Source organism: Odocoileus virginianus, chromosome 2 (assembly GCF_023699985.2).
Source record: "Odocoileus virginianus isolate 20LAN1187 ecotype Illinois chromosome 2, Ovbor_1.2, whole genome shotgun sequence".
Classification (NCBI taxonomy): Eukaryota; Metazoa; Chordata; class Mammalia; order Artiodactyla; family Cervidae; genus Odocoileus; species Odocoileus virginianus.
The window spans coordinates 47,848,798-47,865,263 of NC_069675.1; the positions used below are offsets into that span (position 1 = coordinate 47,848,798).

General features: G+C 39.1%; 1 protein-coding gene across 1 annotated transcript in view; it reads right to left on the minus strand.

Moving 5' to 3' along the window:
* DNAH6 (dynein axonemal heavy chain 6) overlaps nt 1-16,466 on the minus strand; it is a 282,979-nt gene that overhangs the window by 31,158 nt on the left and 235,355 nt on the right. The window contains exons 66-68 of the mRNA XM_070479741.1: nt 14,350-14,438; nt 13,118-13,264; nt 9,951-10,089 (exon numbers count right to left, since the gene is read on the minus strand). Of these exons, the coding sequence (XP_070335842.1) occupies nt 9,951-10,089; nt 13,118-13,264; nt 14,350-14,438 (375 nt within the window). The remainder of the gene's footprint in view (nt 1-9,950; nt 10,090-13,117; nt 13,265-14,349; nt 14,439-16,466) is intronic.

Genomic DNA, 16,466 nt, shown 5'->3' on the forward strand with positions numbered 1-16,466 from the left:
ATATTTTTGAGATTAATTCTTTGTCAGTTGCTTCATTTGCTATTATTTTTTCCCATTCTAAAGGCTGTCTTTTAACCTTTCTTATAGTTTCCTTCATTGTGCAAAAGCCTTTAAGTTTAATTAGGTCCCATTTGTTTATTTTTGCTTTTATTTCCATTACTCTGGGAGGTGGGTCATAGAGGATCCTGCTGTGATTTACATCAGAGAGTGTTTTGCCTATGTTTTTCTCTAGGAGTTTTATAGTTTCTGGTCTTACATTTAGATCTTTAATCCATTTTGAGTTTATTTTTGTGTATAGTGTTAAGAAAGTGTTCTAGTTTCATTCTTTTACAAGTGGTTGACCAGTTTTACCAGCACTACTTTTTAAAGAGATTGTCTTTTCTCCATTGTATATTCTTGCCTCCTTTGTCAAAGATAAGGTGTCCACAGGTGCATGGATTTATCTCTGGGCTTTCTATTCTGTTCCATTGATCTATTTTTCTGTCTTTGTGCCAGTACCATACTGTCTTGATGACTGTAGCTTTGTAGTATAGTCTGAAGTCAGGCAGGTTGATTCCTCCAGTTCCACTCTTCTTTCTCAAGATTGCTTTGGCTATTTGAGGTTTTTTTCCCCATATAACTTGTGAAGTTATTTGTTCTAGTTCTCTGAAAAATACCATTGGTAGCTTGATAGGGATTGCATTGAATCTATAGATTGCTTTTGAAAGTATACTCATTTTCACTATATTGATTCTTCCAGTCCATGAACATCATATATTTTCCCATTTATTTGTGTTATCTTTGATTGCTTTCATCAGTGTTTTATAGTTCTCTATATACAGGTATTTTTTTCTTTAGGTAGATTTATTTCTAAGTATTTTATTCTTTCATTGCAATGGTGAATGGAATTGTTTCCTTAATTTCTCTTTCTGTTCTCTCATTGTTAGCATATAGGAATGCAAGGGATTTCTGTGTGTTAATTTTATATCCTGTAGCTTTACTATATTCATTGATTAGCTCTAGTGATTTTCTGGTGGAGTCGTTAGGGTTTTCTATGCAGAGGATCATGTCATCTGCAAACAGTGAGAGTTTTACTTCTTTTTCTGATCTGGATTGCTTTTATTTCTTTTTCTTCTCTGATTGCTGTGGCTAAAACTTCCAAAACCATGTTGAAAAGTAGTGGTGAGAGTGGGCACCCTTGTCTTGTTCCTGACTTTAGGGGAAATTTTTTCAATTTTTTCACCATTGAGGATAATGTTTGCTGTGGGTTTATAATATATGGCTTTTATTATGTTGAGGTATGTTCCTTCTATTCCTGCTTTCTGGAGGTTTTTTTTTTTTTAATCATAAATGGATGTTGAATTTTGTCAAAGGCTTTCTCTGCATCTATTGACATAATCGTATGGTTTTTAATCTTTCAATTTGTTAATGTGGTGTATCACAGGTTGATTTGCAAATGTTGAAGAATCATTGCATCCCTCGAATAAAGCTCACTTGGTCATGATGTATGATCTTTTTAATATGTTTTGGGATTCTGTTTGCTAGAATTTTGTTAAGGATTTTTGCATCTATGTTCATCAGTGATATTGGCCTGTAGTTTTCTTTTTTCATGGCATCTTTTTCTGGTTTTGGTATTAGGGTGATGGTGGCCTCATAGAATGAGTTTGGAAATTTACCTTCCTCTGCAATTTTCTGGAAGAGTTTGAGTAGGATAGATGTTAGCTCTTCTCTAAATTTTTGGTAGAATTCAGCTGTGAAGCCATCTGGTCCTGGGCTTTTGTTTGCTGGAAGATTTCTGATTACGGTTTTGATTTCCATGCTTCTGATGGGTCTGTTAAAATTTTCTATTTCTTCCTGGCTCAATTTTGGAAAGTTATACTTTTCTAAGAACTTGTCCATTTCTTCCAAGTTGTCCATTTTATTGGCATATAGTTGCTGATAGTAGTCTCTTATGATCCTTTCTATTTCTGTGTTGTGTGTTGTGATTTATCCATTTTCATTTCTAATTTTGTTGATTTGATTCTTTTCCCTTTTTTTCTTGATGAGTTTGGCTAATGGTTTGTCTATTTTATTTATCTTCTCAAAGAACCAGCTTTTGGCTTTGTTGATTTTTGTTATGGCCTCCTTTGTTTCTTTTTCATTTATTTCTGCCCTTATTTTTATGATTTATTTCCTTCTACTAACCCTGGGGTTCTTCATTTCTTCTTTTTTCTAGTTGCTTTAGGTGTAGAGTTGGGTTATTTATTTGATTTTTCTCTTGTTTCTTGAGGTAAGCTTGTATTGCTATGAACCTTCCCCTTAGCACTGCTTTTACTGAATCCCATAGGTTTTGGGTTGTTGTGTTTTCATTTTCTATGCATATTTTCTATGCATTCATTTCTATGCATATTTTGATTTCTCTTTTGATTTCTTCTGTGATTTATTGGTTATTCAGAAGCATGTTGTTTAGCCTCCATATGTTTATATTTTTAATAGTTTTTTTCCCTGTAGTTGACATCTTATCTTACCACATTGTGATCAGAAAAGATGCTTGGAATGATTTCAATTTTTTTTGAATTTACCAAGGCTAGATTTATGGCCTAGGATGTGCTCTCTCCTGGAGAGGGTTCCATGTGCACTTGAGAAAAAGGTGAAATTCATTGTTTTGGGGTGAATGTCCTATAGATATCAATTAGGTCTAACTAGTCCAGTGTATCATTTAAAGTTTGTGTTTCATTGCTAATTTTCTGTTTAGTTGATCTGTCCATAGGTGTGAGTGGGGTATTAAAGTCTCCCACTATTACTGTGTTACTGTTAATTTCCTCTTTCACACTTGTTAGCATTCGCCTTACATATTGCTGTGCTCCTATGTTGGGTGCATATATATTTATAATTGTTATATCTTATTCTTGGATTGTTCCTTTGATCATTATGTAGTGTCCTTCTTTGTCTCTTTTCACAGCCTTTATTTCACAGTCTATTTTATCTGATATGAGTATTGCTACTCCTCCTTTCTTTTGGTCTCCATTTGTGTGAAATATCTTTTTCCAGCCCTTCACTTTCAGTCTGTAGGTGTCCCTTGTTTTGAGGTGGGTCTCTTGTAGACAGCATATATAGGGGTCTTATTTTTGTATCCATTCAGCCAGTCTTTGTCTTTTCGTTGGGACATTCAACCCATTTACATTTAAGGTAATTATTGATAAGTATGATTCCATTGCCACTTACTTTGTTGTTTTGGGTTCGAGTTTATAAACCTTTTCTGTGTTCCCTATCTAGAGAATATCCTTTAGCACTTGTTGAAGAGCTGGTTTGGTGGTGCTTAATTCTCTCAGCTTTTGCTTGTCTGTAAAGCTTTTGATTTCTCCTTCATATTTGAATGAGATCCTTGCTGGGTACAGTAATCTGGGTTGTAGGTTTTTCTCTTTCATCACTTTAAGTATATCCTGCCATTCCCTTCTGGCCTGAAGAGTTCTATTGAAAGATCAGTTGTTATCCTTATGGGAATCCCCTTGTGTGTTATTTGTTGTTTTTCCCTTGCTGCTTTTAGTATTTGTTCTTTGTGTTTGATCTTTGTTAATTTGATTAATATGTATCTTGGGGTGTTTTGCCTTGGGTTTATCCTTTTTGGGACTCTCTGGGTTTCTTGGACTTGTGTGACTATTTCCTTCCCCATTTTAGGGAAGTTTTCAACTATTATCTCTTCAAGTATTTTCTCATGGCCTTTTTTTTTGGTCTTCTTCTTCTGGAACTCCTATGATTTGAATGTTGGGGCGTTTGACATTGTCCAAGACCTTTTGTCAGTCTTATTGGCTTAGCCACTTAGGGTGAGGGTGTAGCTGACTCCCTGTATCAACAGTTCTAAGAAGGAAGAAGGAGATGTTGTTGTACTTTCCTGAGAATATTCTTCAGTTACCCTCTGGGAAGTCTTGGAACACAAAGTTGGGTTAAATCTTTGTGGTCAGTTTATGGTCCTGGGGGCTAGATGGGAATATAAAGGTCAAGTTTCTTCAGTTGCATGATGATGTCTGGGAAAGGAGGGTGGCTTGGAAAAGTCAGGCTCCAATAATTAGTCAGTGGTGAGAGGAAGAGTTGTCCTAAAATGCATTATTCTAAAAAAAAAAAATTCAGAGACTTTCTTGGTGATTAAGTGGTTAAGATTCCATGCTTCCACTGTTGGGAGCATGGGTTGATACTTGGTTGGGGAACTAAGATCCTACATGCCTTGCAGCAGGGCCAAAAAATTTCAAACTACAATATCTACATTTTTGAGAAGTAGCATGGAAATTATTTGCCTTAGAAATGAGGCTTGGTGATTTTGTGTCCAGATTCAGTGTTACCTTGTTTGTTGGATCAAATGAGTAAACCAGGAACTCAAATAATTTGACTCAAGGTATCTGACTCACTTTTAGGCTTACTTTTAAGCAGCAATCTTCTGGATTTAGAAGAAGAACATTTGAGAGAAGGTGTCCACCACACATGCCCACCGCATGTCCTAGCCCTGGCATGATGGTTCCTAAGGGTCTCACTGCAAATCCTGATGTCATGGTTTTCCCCTTCTCTTCTATTCTTATCCCCACGGGTTGGTTCAGGGATGGCCTGATACAAACTGGACAGGCCTGAGGTTTGGCTTTGTCCTGGTCCACTCTGTGCTCAGATCTGATTCCTGGACTTAGGCATTGCTCTGGCTTACTCTGTAAAATTTTAAGGACCCCCCCCCCCCCACTTCATCCAACTCCAAACACCTTCTCATATTCAAAGCCTCCTTAATCTTTCTCTGTTTATTCTCTCCTGTCTAGTCTCCCCTTTGGTGTTGCTATAATCCACTTGTTCAGTTCTTCATCTTGCTTTTACTATAGCTTTGTAAATGATTGCACCTCTTCCCAGCCTAAAAGACTGTAATTGCCAACCACTGCTTATAAGGTAGAGTCCAAATTTATGAAGAACACACACAGGCTTTCAAGATGTGCCTGCAGATCACTTTTTTTTTTTTTTTAGTTTTATTAAAGGTAAAGCTTACTTCTATATACAAAACCTCTTTAAAAAAATGATTTATTTATTTAGTACTGGCTGTGCTGGGTCTTTGTTGCTGCATAGGCTTTTCTCTAGTGGAGAGCGGGGGCTACTCTCTAGTTGTGGTGCGTAGGCTTCTGATTGCTGTGGCTTCTTCTGTTTCAGAGCACACGTTCTAGAGTGCTTGGGCTTCAGTAGTTGCAATTCCCCAGGCTCTAGAGCACAGGCTCAGTAGTTGTGACGCATGGGCTTAGTTGCTCTGTGGCATGTGGGATCTTTGTAGACCAGAGATTGAACCTGTGTCTCCTGCACTGGCAGGTGGATTCTTTACCACTGAGCAGCCAGGGAAGACAACATCATCTCTTTATAGCCTGCTCCAGCACTACTGAACTATTCACAGTGTCTGCAGGCATAGCTCATCCTGACACTGCTGGGCTTTCCCATCAGTGTTCTCTCTGCCAGCGTGCTCTCCTGCCTCTTGTCTTCAACTGAGCCCAACCCACTTTTCAGCATCCCGCTCAACCATAACACCTTGGTGGAGCTTCCCTAGATTCCTCCAGGAGCATTATTATTGCTCCTTTTAAATTCCCATAGCATTGTCCTTACAACTTCTATTTTGGTAATTATACCATATTATAGTTTATTTATTATCTCCACCCATGAAGTTTTGGTAGAGGGGGGCTACATCATCTTTGTATTTCTGGCCTTTAACATAGTAGAACTAAGCTGTATTTCCTGGATTAATCCATAGATGACTGCCTAAAATCTCATCATGAGCAAATATCATTGCCTGGATACAGCACTGCCTTTTTAAAATAAGTTTTAAAATTTATTTTATTTTTGGCTGCACTGGGTCTTCATTGCTATGCTCAGGCTTTCTCTAGTTGCAGCTAGAGAGGGGGCGACTCTTTGATGTGGTGTGTGGGCTTCTCATTGCAGTGACTTCTCTTATTGCAGAGTATAGGCTCTGAGCTTCAGTAGTTGTGGTGCACGGGTCCAGTTGCTTGAGGCATGTGGAATCTTCCCAGACCAAAGATTGAACCTGTGTCCCTTGCATTGGCAGCATATTCTTAACCACTCTGGGCCACCAGGGAAGTCCCCAGCATTGCTTTTTCCTTCCTACTTTTTAAAAACCTTTTTAATGAGCTATACCTTGAACATCATAAAAATCACTTAAATTTCACATGTATAACTAGTTTTTAGTAAATTGACAAGATTGTGTAACTATCATTATAATCTAATTTTAGAACATTTTTATCATATTCCCCAGAATACATCTTGTGCCCATTTGCAGTCACAGTCCTTTTCTATTCTGCCCCATGCAATCATTCTTTCTGTCTGTCTTCTACTTTCTGTCTGTATACTTGATTTTTTCTGGAAATTTCACACAAATGGAATATACAGAATGTGATATTTTGTGTCTGGCTTCTTTGACTTAGCATGTTTTTGAAGTTTATCCATGTTGGAGCATGTACCAGTACTTTATTTATTTTTATGGAGCAATTATGGCTCAGCTGGTAAAGAATCTGCCTGCAATGTGAAAGACCTGGATTCGATCCCTGGGTTGGGAAGATCCCCTGGAGAAGGAAAAGGCTACCCACTCCAGTATTCTGGCCTGGAGAATTCCATGGACTGTAGAGTCCATGGGGTTGCAAAGAGTTGGACATGACTGAGTGACTTTTACTTTTCAATACTACATTGTGGGGTTTTCCCAGTGGCTCAGCCATAAAGTATTCACTTTCAATGCAGGAGAATCAGCAGACATGGGTTCCATCCCTAGGCTGAGAAGATCCCCTGGAGAAGGAAATGACAACCCACTCCAGTATTCTTGCCCAGGAAATTCCATGGACATAGGAGATTGCGGGTTACAGTCCATGGGGTCACAGAGAGTCGGACACAGCTGAGCACACACGTTGTCAATCTTACATTGTATGGAATATACCTTGTTTTATTCATCCATCAGTTGATAGACATTCAGGTTGTTTCCACTTTTTGGTATTATGAGTAATGCTGTTATGAACATTTATGTACAAGTTTTAGTGTGATATATATGTAGGAGTGGAATGGAATTTATAGGTCATATGGTAAGACTATTAAAATATTTTCCAAAGCAGTGGCACCTCATTACATTGCCACCAGCAATATATGAGAGTTTCAGTTTCTCCAGTTTCTTGATAACACTTGTTATGGTCTTTTTCTTTTATTATAGTCATCCTAATAGGTATAAAGTGGTATTTCAATATGGTTTCAATTTTTATTTTCCTAATGATTAATTGAGCATCTTTTCATGGGCTTATTAGGCATCTGTATGTATTTTTTTTGGGAAATGTACATTCAAATCTTTTGCCCATTTTAAAATTGGATTTTCTTTTCTTACTGTTGTAGGAGTTCTTTACACACTTCATAGACAGGCGCCTTATCAGATACATGACTTGCAAATATTTTCTTTCAGCATATGTTTTGCTTTTTCATTTTCTTGGTAGTGTTTGCTGAGGTGTAAAAGCTTTACATGTTGAAAAAGCTGAATTTATTATTTTTCTTTAATTACTAGTGCCTTTTGCACCATATCTAAGAAGCCATAATTAACCTAAAGTCATGAGGATTTATTTATATGCTTTCTCTTAAGAGCTTTATAGTTTTAGCTCCTACATTTAGATACACCACTCAGTTTGAATTAATTTTTTTGTATGCTATGAGATAAGGATTCAAATTCTCTCTTTAGCAGCTAGGTATCCAATTGTCCCAGCATCATTTGTTAAATTGTCTTGGTGCCTTTGTTAGAAATGATGATAAATATAAGCATTTATTTCTGGATTCTCAATTCTGTTCCACTGATTATATGTCTAACATTATGCCAGTACTATATAGTCTTTTTTAAAAAAAATTGAATTTAGTTGATTTACAATATTGTGTTTAAGGTGTACAGCAAAATGATTCAATTATACATATATGTGTATATATCTTTTTTCCAATTCTTTTCCTTTATAGTTTATTACAAGATATTGAATATAGCTCCCTGTGCTATACAGTAAATCCTGTCGTGATTATTGTGGCTTTGTATAACTTTTGAAATTGGGAATTATAACTCTTCTGACTCATTCATTTTTTTCAAGATTGTTTTTGGTTTTGGGGCCCTTCACATTTTCACAGATTTTATGATCAGCTTCAGCTGTTAAATGTGTCAGCGATTGTGTTAAATCTGTGTGTGTGTGTGTGTGTGTGTGTACTCAGTCGTGTCTGACTCTTTGTGACCCCATGGACTGTAGCCCACCAGGCTCCTCTATCCATGGGATTCTCCAGGCAAGAATACTGGAGTGGGTTGCCATGCCCTCCTCCAGGGGATCTTCCCGACTCAGGGATCGAACCCAGGTCTCCCACATTTCAGGCAGACTCTTTACCATCTGAGCCACCAGGGAAGCCCGTGTTAAATCTATAGATTGGTCCAGGGAATGTTATCACTTTTAACAATGTTGTATCTCTCATTTCATAAGCATGTCATGTCTCTTCACTAATTTAGATTATCTTTAAATTTCTTTGGCAATGCTTTGCAGGCTTCAGTGTACAAGTCTGCACTTCTTTTATTAAATTTATTCTTAAGCCATTTATTCTTTTTGATGTTATCATGAACATAATTACAAATATTTTCAAATTGTTCATTGCCAGTGTACAGAAAAGGAGTTGATTTTTGTATATTGACTTTGTATCCCACAGCCTTGCTGAACTCATTTGTTACTTCCAGTTTGTGTCTGTGTGTGTGAATTCTTTAGGATTTTCTGCATTCAAGATGTTGTCATCTGTAAGTAATTTACTTCTCCCATTCTAAACTGATGCCTTTTATTTCTTTTCCTTCTCTAATTTCCCAGGATAGAAACAACAACATTGAATAGTAGTAGAGAGAAAAGATATATCATTGTCTATTTCCTTTCTATGCTTTTCAAAACCCAGTTACTTTCACGGCAGTAGAAACAACTGAGCTAACGGAAAGGTCAAAGGTTCTAGGAAAGAAAGAAAGCAGAGAAAAGCTAGGAAGCAGAAATTTCAGGGTATGTTCAGGGTGGCAGGGAAGAATACTGTCTAGTTCACTGTTATGTTAAGCAATCTTGGCCCCACAGGGGTGGCTGGGGGCAGAAGTACAAAGGAGCTTCCCAGGTTCCATGCCCACCCTTCTTCGTCCAGCCTGGAGATAGGTCCTCATCCATTTTCACTGTTGTTTCACTGCCCTTCACTCAAGCATGTTCCAAGGTGTCACATGCTGTTCAAGTCTTTAGATCAGCTGACCCCTCTCTGCTGTTCCTCATTTCCTTTGCTGACCAATGAAAACCATCCATTCCCATTCTGCTCCTTTGCAGGCTCTCTCCCTCCCCCACCTCCTAATGGGAATCTTTTCTTCATTATTTGGGCCTGCATGGTCTACACTGGATCTAGTTTTATCAGTAAGATCTCACGGGGCCACAGTTAATATTTGCTAAAAATTATACTCCATAAAATATTTTTTCCTTTGTTGTAAGTACCCCTGACTCAATAGGTCTCTACTGGTGAACTATGTTCAGATTCTTTTGAATTTAAGAGCACAAACTCTGGAGGCTGGACTGCCTGCATTTAAATCTTGCCTTCACCCTTGTAAACTGTGTGCTTCAGTTTCCTTATTCGTAAAATAGGGATATAATGGTCTTTACCTTATAGGGTTCTTATGAGGATTAAATCTTCTAATTCATGGGCTGTGCCTGAAATGTGCTTGGCATGTAGCAAGAACTATCTAAGAATTCACTATTATTATCTGGGAAAATATCTGTCCCGTCTTCTCTGTATAAACATTCTTATGATATTCTTATCACGGTCTTATCTTCTCAAAGGGAATATCAGAAGTCATCACCACCCTCACCATACACTTGGGAGGACACCATCTTGGTATAAGCCAGGTAGGTGTAAACCAACAACCGTGTGGTGGAGAGCTGGACATCAGACCATGTGGGCATACTGACCAGTGATGTAAATCAGTGCATCCCAGGGAATCTTTCCTTCTTGACAGTAAAGGTTGAGGTTCAGTAGAGCGCATTCCCTGTCACTATCATTAAATTCATAGCAGATATTCCAACCAAGAGGGCCAAACTTTTTTCTCTCCTAGAACAGAAAATGAAAGTGGTCTTAAAATTTGATAAAATTAATTCTGCATAAAATACTTGAAAACCAGAGTTTCTGTTGAAGTTTGGCATCCTCATTGTGCAAAATGCCATTCAACTTGAGTGAGGCTTTCAATTTGACTTTCACCAAATAGGGCAGGCACCTCTTCCTCCAACTCTGGCCTTTTTCCAATTTTCCAAAAGATAATTAGATGTTACTGGAAATGTGAAATCATGACAGAACTGACAAAAGAACATTTGTTCTTTATGGTAAAATAAAATATTTCCCCATCAAAATAGGAAAAAATATTCCACCCTAGAGTCTTCTTGGTATAAAAATACTGATGCTAATCACCTGTCTGATGGAGAGAGCTGCCCCTAAATCTTCTCAGTAGTCTGTCCATCACGTAGACTTTTCAGTCATGCCTGATGGGTTGATTATACACTGACTTCTCTATAGAGATCTTTTAAAAAAACTGATATCCAGAATCTCAATTCCTGTTTCATGACTCTCCACAGGGAAATCTTTCCTGCTCTTTGTTATCGCCCTCTTCTACCTAATTTCTTAACTCCAAACTACTGATTATATCAGAGGATGGGTGCTATGTTCCCTCTTCTTTTTTTTTTTCAAACTTATCTTTTATAAAATTTTTAAAGGCTACACTCAATTTGCAGTTACTACAAAATATTGGCTATAGTCCCCATATTGTACAATACTTATCTTATACTCAACAGTTTGTACCTCCTGAGAGAGTTAATTCTCAGGTTGATAAGGAGTCCCTGGCTCTCAAGGAGGAGAAAAGGACAAGTTTTTTTTTCTCTACATTCCTTCATCTTAGTCACATAAGACATTATTTTCTTTCAGCCCAGAGCTAATTATTACACAACAAGACAACTCATCTTGATCAAGGGTATGTTTTTCCTTAAGCTCTGTACTAATGAGTATATAACAACAATGTATCTTGCTCAAGAACTTGTTTCTCCTTCTTAAGGAGAAACTTCTGTCTAATCCTGTTATCTTATGTGGGAGTGGGTCTGGTAAGACCTTTCTATTGTTAGTTCTAATCCTGTTATCTTAAGATGTAAGTTGTGGGAGTGGGTCTGGTAAGAACTTTCTATTGTAGAAACCAATTGTAAAAGTATATAAGGCCTTGATAAAACTATTGAGTGGGGTACTCTCTACCCCCTTCTGATATCTATGTCAGAAGCTTTCCTTATCCCTTTTTCACTGTAATAAAACTCTGCTACACAAAAGCTCTGAGTGATCAAGCCTTGTCTCTGGCCCCAGATCTAAATTCTTTCCTCCAGAGGTCACAAATCTGACACCATTCATCATAAACTATCACTCCTCCTTCCCCACCCCATATAGCCTCCCACCTGTAACCACTAGTTTGTTTTCTGTATCTGTGGGTCTACTTCTTTTGTGTTATATTTACTAGTTTGTTGCATTTCTTATATTCCATGTATAAGTGATATTATACAGTATTTGTCTTTCTCTGACTTATTTCACTTAGCATAATGGCCCTCCAAGTCCATCTATGTTGCTGCAAATGGCAAAATTTCGTTCTTTTCAATGAATGATTAGTATTCCATTGTATATATATATATATATATATATATATATATATATATATATATATCATCATTTTTATCCATTCATCTTTGAGGGACACTTAGGTTGTTCCCATATAATGGCAATTATACTCTATTTGCTCCTCTTGATTTCAAAATTTCCCTAAGTCTTAAACCACTTCCTACATCTCAGATGCTTTTGTAGTAGAAAAAAGGCCTCCAACATAGACCCTCTAATCCCAGAGTCTTTGATTTTCTCTAGGGTCTTGTTTACTTACTTATTCCATATCTTGCATATTTAGTCTTTGTTTTTTTCTCTACTAATTCTTTCTTGGCAGACCAAATACATTTGAAAACCAGGAGCCTACCTAATCAAGACAGGGATACAGAGCTAAAGTCAGAGTTCCTGTACAAGGCCACAGAATGGACACCAGGTTAGGGCAGTGAGTTTGAACAGAGGGAAGGAGAAAGTAGTGTTGAGTTGAAGGTCACTGGTCAGGGGACTTGGGGATCTAATCACAGGGAGGAAGCCATTAAGGGTGGTAAGCCCACTCAAACAGAAACAGGTGAGAGTGAAATTATTGTAATAAAAAATGAAAACTTGTTGACCCACATGATATATATGTGTAAAGGAGGAAGGATAAAAACAGTCCTGAAATTCTGATGGCAGGTGATTAAAAAAATGGGACTGCCGATTTCAGGAGTAGAGTCTGGAGGGGAAGCAGATTTTGTGAGTGAAGCATAGCTAAGGAGACAACTTCATGCTTTTGAATTTGACCTACTGCATTCATCCAGGACATGTGGCTCCTTAGGTCAGAACAGAGCTGGGAAGCAAAGCTGTGAGGTACAGAGGCAAGGGTCATACAGAAATCAGGGAGTGTGCATGTTAGTTGCTCAGTCATATCCGACTCTTTGCGACCCCATGGACTGTAGTCTGCCAGGCTACTCTGTCCATGGAATTCTCCAGGCAAGAATACTGGAGTGGGTAGCCATTTCCTTCTTCAAGTGAGCTTCCTGACCACAGGATCGAACCCAGGTCTACATTGCAGGCAAATTCCTTATATCTGAGCTACCAGGGAAGTCTAGGGACTGAGTTAAAACAACTTGGGTTCAGACAGAACAAAGACCTCAGCATTTCACAATGTCATTTGTAAGCTTTTAATTCTTACTTTTTATTGATTTAAAGTGTTAGTCACTTGGCCATATCCAACTCTTTGCAACTCCATGGACTGTAGCCCACCAAGCTCCTCTGTCCATGGAATTCTCCATGCAGCAATACTGAAGCGGGTAGCCATTCCTTTCTCCAGGGGATCTTCCTGTCCCAGGGATCGAACCTGGGTCGCCTGCATTGCAGGCAGATCCTTTACCATCTGAGCCACCATAGAAACCCCTTATTGACTTTTAACCTAATACACTTCTCCTTGTCTATATTTTAAAAATTAGCAAATTGGGTGTACCTGAATAATTGCATGGAAGAAACAAATGCCGAATATTATTTGTCTCCATTTTCTTCCAAGTATGTTTTCTTCAAAAAATGAAGGCATCATTTCAGTAAATGCACGTCTGATATTTGCACGTAAACCTTTTGGAGGCTCATTGGTTACCTGTATTTAGAGACACATGGCAGAGAGTGTAGCTGTGCATTTTTGCATTTTTTCCAAATAACACATATAGAAGCCAGCGAGGGGATGCAGCTTAACTGATGCCTGGGAGGCATTCCTGCCCTGTTCCTGCCAGCTCTGTATCTCTTTCAGCCTTGGCCTCTGGAGAATAGGGGGTCTTCAGGCCTACAGTGGGTGGGTGAACCACCTCCACAAGAACCTCAGACCTTTCCATTTGGTGTCCATTTTTATAACCAAAGGCCAGAAAGGATGCTCAGGCCTTCTGCACTGGATTTTCTGTTCATCTCAATGTCCACCATCACTCCACACTTTGCCTTGATGGCACGGGGCACCAGGGAAGAGACAACCCTGGCTCCCGAGTGATCATTTATATGCAGAAGTGTGTGTTAGTTGCTCAGTCATGTCTGACTCTTCGCGACCACATGGACTGTAGCCTACCAGGCTCCTCTGTCCAAGGGATTCTCCGGGCAAGGATACTGGAGGGGCTTGCCACTTCCTTCTCCAGATTTATGCAGAGGCTTCCCATATATGGAAACTTCGATCCCTAGTCGGGGAACTAAGATCCCGAATGCTGTGCAGCATGGCCAAAAAAAAAAAAAAAAGATGCCTTCTAGGACTTGCCATAGGGTCTCCAGCCCTCAGCTTGAAGGTCTATTTTCCTTAGTAAGTCTCTCTATCCAAGCTTTCTGAATTACGTGAAAGACGATCGAGGTTTCAATTCATCAGCCCTACTGCCTCTGGGCTTTCCTGTCTCCCACATGCTGAAACACTTTCTTAACTCTGGGAAGGGTTCTATTCTCACCTCTCTGCGTCCTAGACAATTTCTTGAAGAGGGGAAGCAGGGAGGTGTTGCATGACTGGCAGAAGGGCACACAGGTAGGGCAATGGCCTGGGAAGTTGTTTCCCTACTCACAAACTCCGGTGAATGGACACTGACTCCCACCTCCTCACCTTGGCTGACCGAACCCTGACACAACCCTGCACAGGCCCAGTGGGCTCCCTGGATCCACTCGGGGAGCATCCTGAGGCCAATCATGTCGCAGAGTTCAACCACGAGCATATGTTACCTTGACCGAATTTTGAAGGACTGTCACAGGAAATGTATTACTAGGCATGGAACTTAAAAAAAGTCGAAATGTGTCCTTGATAACAACATCTGTTTAAAACAAAGACAAAAAAGAAAATTCTTAATTCAGTAATATTTTTCTATAAGAAATAATTATTATAGGATAGAAAAAGATCAGCTTTGTTTAAGGACTAGTTTATCTTTTTAAAATATTTGATGTAAAATGTTCTAAAATGGAGGTGAGGGGACTCCTTCTAGAAGCTCTTCACCCAGGTGAGTCTGGCAGTCTGGATGTTAGCACAGTTGAGTAAAGAAATTAAGAACTTGTTCTTTTCTTTTAAAAAAAAATTACTAATTATTTTGACTGTGTTGGGTCTTCATTGCTGTGCATGGGCTTTCTCTAGTTGCAGCGAGTAGGGGCTACTCTCTGGTTGTGGTGTTCAGGCTCTAAAGCTTAAGGGCTTCAATAGTTGTGGTGCACAGGTCCAGTTGCCATGAGGTATGTGGAATCTTCCTGGACCAGGGATCGAACTTGTGTCCCCTGCATTGGCAGGCAGACTCTTAACTACTGGACCACCAGGGAAGTCCAGGAATGTTGATTTTCAATGCTTGATAGAAATGTTAAGGATCATTCCTCTGAAATTGGTAATTTTTCAAACAAAAAAAAAGGACAGTTTACTGTCTTTATGCTTGTGAAGTTGTTTTAGTTTTTGTTTGTTGTTCAACTTAGGGAAAATTGCATGAAAATGGTCAAAAATCCTTATGAAGAATAAAGGAATGTGTTCCTTCTGCAGAGAAGAAGCAAAGGGAACTCAGTGAGCAGGGAAATGGAGAGACCTCACAGGTAGCATCAAGAAGTCAATATGCTTCCTTTCTGAGTTGTGGACAGAGAACCTAAGAAAGAACAAGCTGCATTCCAGTTTCAAAAGGCCAGAGCAGAACTGGGAAAACCACTGTTCCTATCACAGGAAGACACAAGTATCATCCAAGGAGGCCTTTCTTGGCATTGGTCTCTAAGCAAAAGTGATGGTGTTCCTCTGGTATGCTCCTTAGGGGGAGCCCCCAGGAAGTAGCTGTTCTGTTTACTTGGAATGCTCTTCCTCTAGACTCCCCGACTTTTCTCAAGTGTTGGTCAAATGCCAACTTCTCAAAGAGGTCTACCCAGACCACCCCATTTAAAACTGCTCTCCACCCTTCCTCCTTACTCCCATTCCACCCCGACCTTCCTGTTCCTCCTTACTTTACTTTAAATTTTTCTGAAAGCACCGACCACATTCTATTGTACCATTACATTACTTATTTGTTATGTGGATTGTTTATGTGGTTTGTCTGTCTCCACTCACTAGCACGTAAGCTTGAGGAGGGCAGATGACTGTGGTTGCTTTGTTCACCAACATGCCCTAAGTAGCTAGAACAGTGTGTGGTACACAGTAGGTTCTCAAGTATTTATTAAATGAATGGCTGCAGATTAAAGTTGTATTTATGCTTCTTGGTTTAGTAATCTAAACTAATGAGCTACGTTAAATAGCCAAGATTAAGTTAGTTCTAGTATTGTTCTAGTAAAGTTAGTCCACTTTTTGTTGGACCAAAAAGTTCAAGGGAAGAACCCAAACAAACTTTTTGACCAACCCAGTGCAATTCTAGAGCAACATTAAAGTTGTTTCTGTGGTAAAAAGTTTTTCAGTAATCATGTGTGGATATGAGAGTTGGACCATAAAGAAAGCTGAGCACCGAAGAATTGATGCTTTTGAACTGTGGTGTTGGAGAAGAGTCTTGAGGGTCCCTTGGACTGCAATGACATCAAACCAGTCAATCGAAAGGAAATAAGTCTTGAATATTCATTGGAAGGACTGATGCTAAAGCTGAAGCTCCAATACTTTGACCACCTGATGTGAAGAACTGACCATTAGAAAAGACCCTGATACTGGGAAAGATTGAAGGCAGGAGGGGAAGGGGATAACAGAGGATGAGATGGTTGGATGGCATCACCGACTTGAAAGACATGATTTGAGCAAATGCTGGGAGCTGGTGATGGACAGGGAAGCTTGGCGTGCTGTAGTCCATGGGGTCGCAAAGAGTTGGACACTACTGAGCGACTGAATTGACTGACTGATTAGC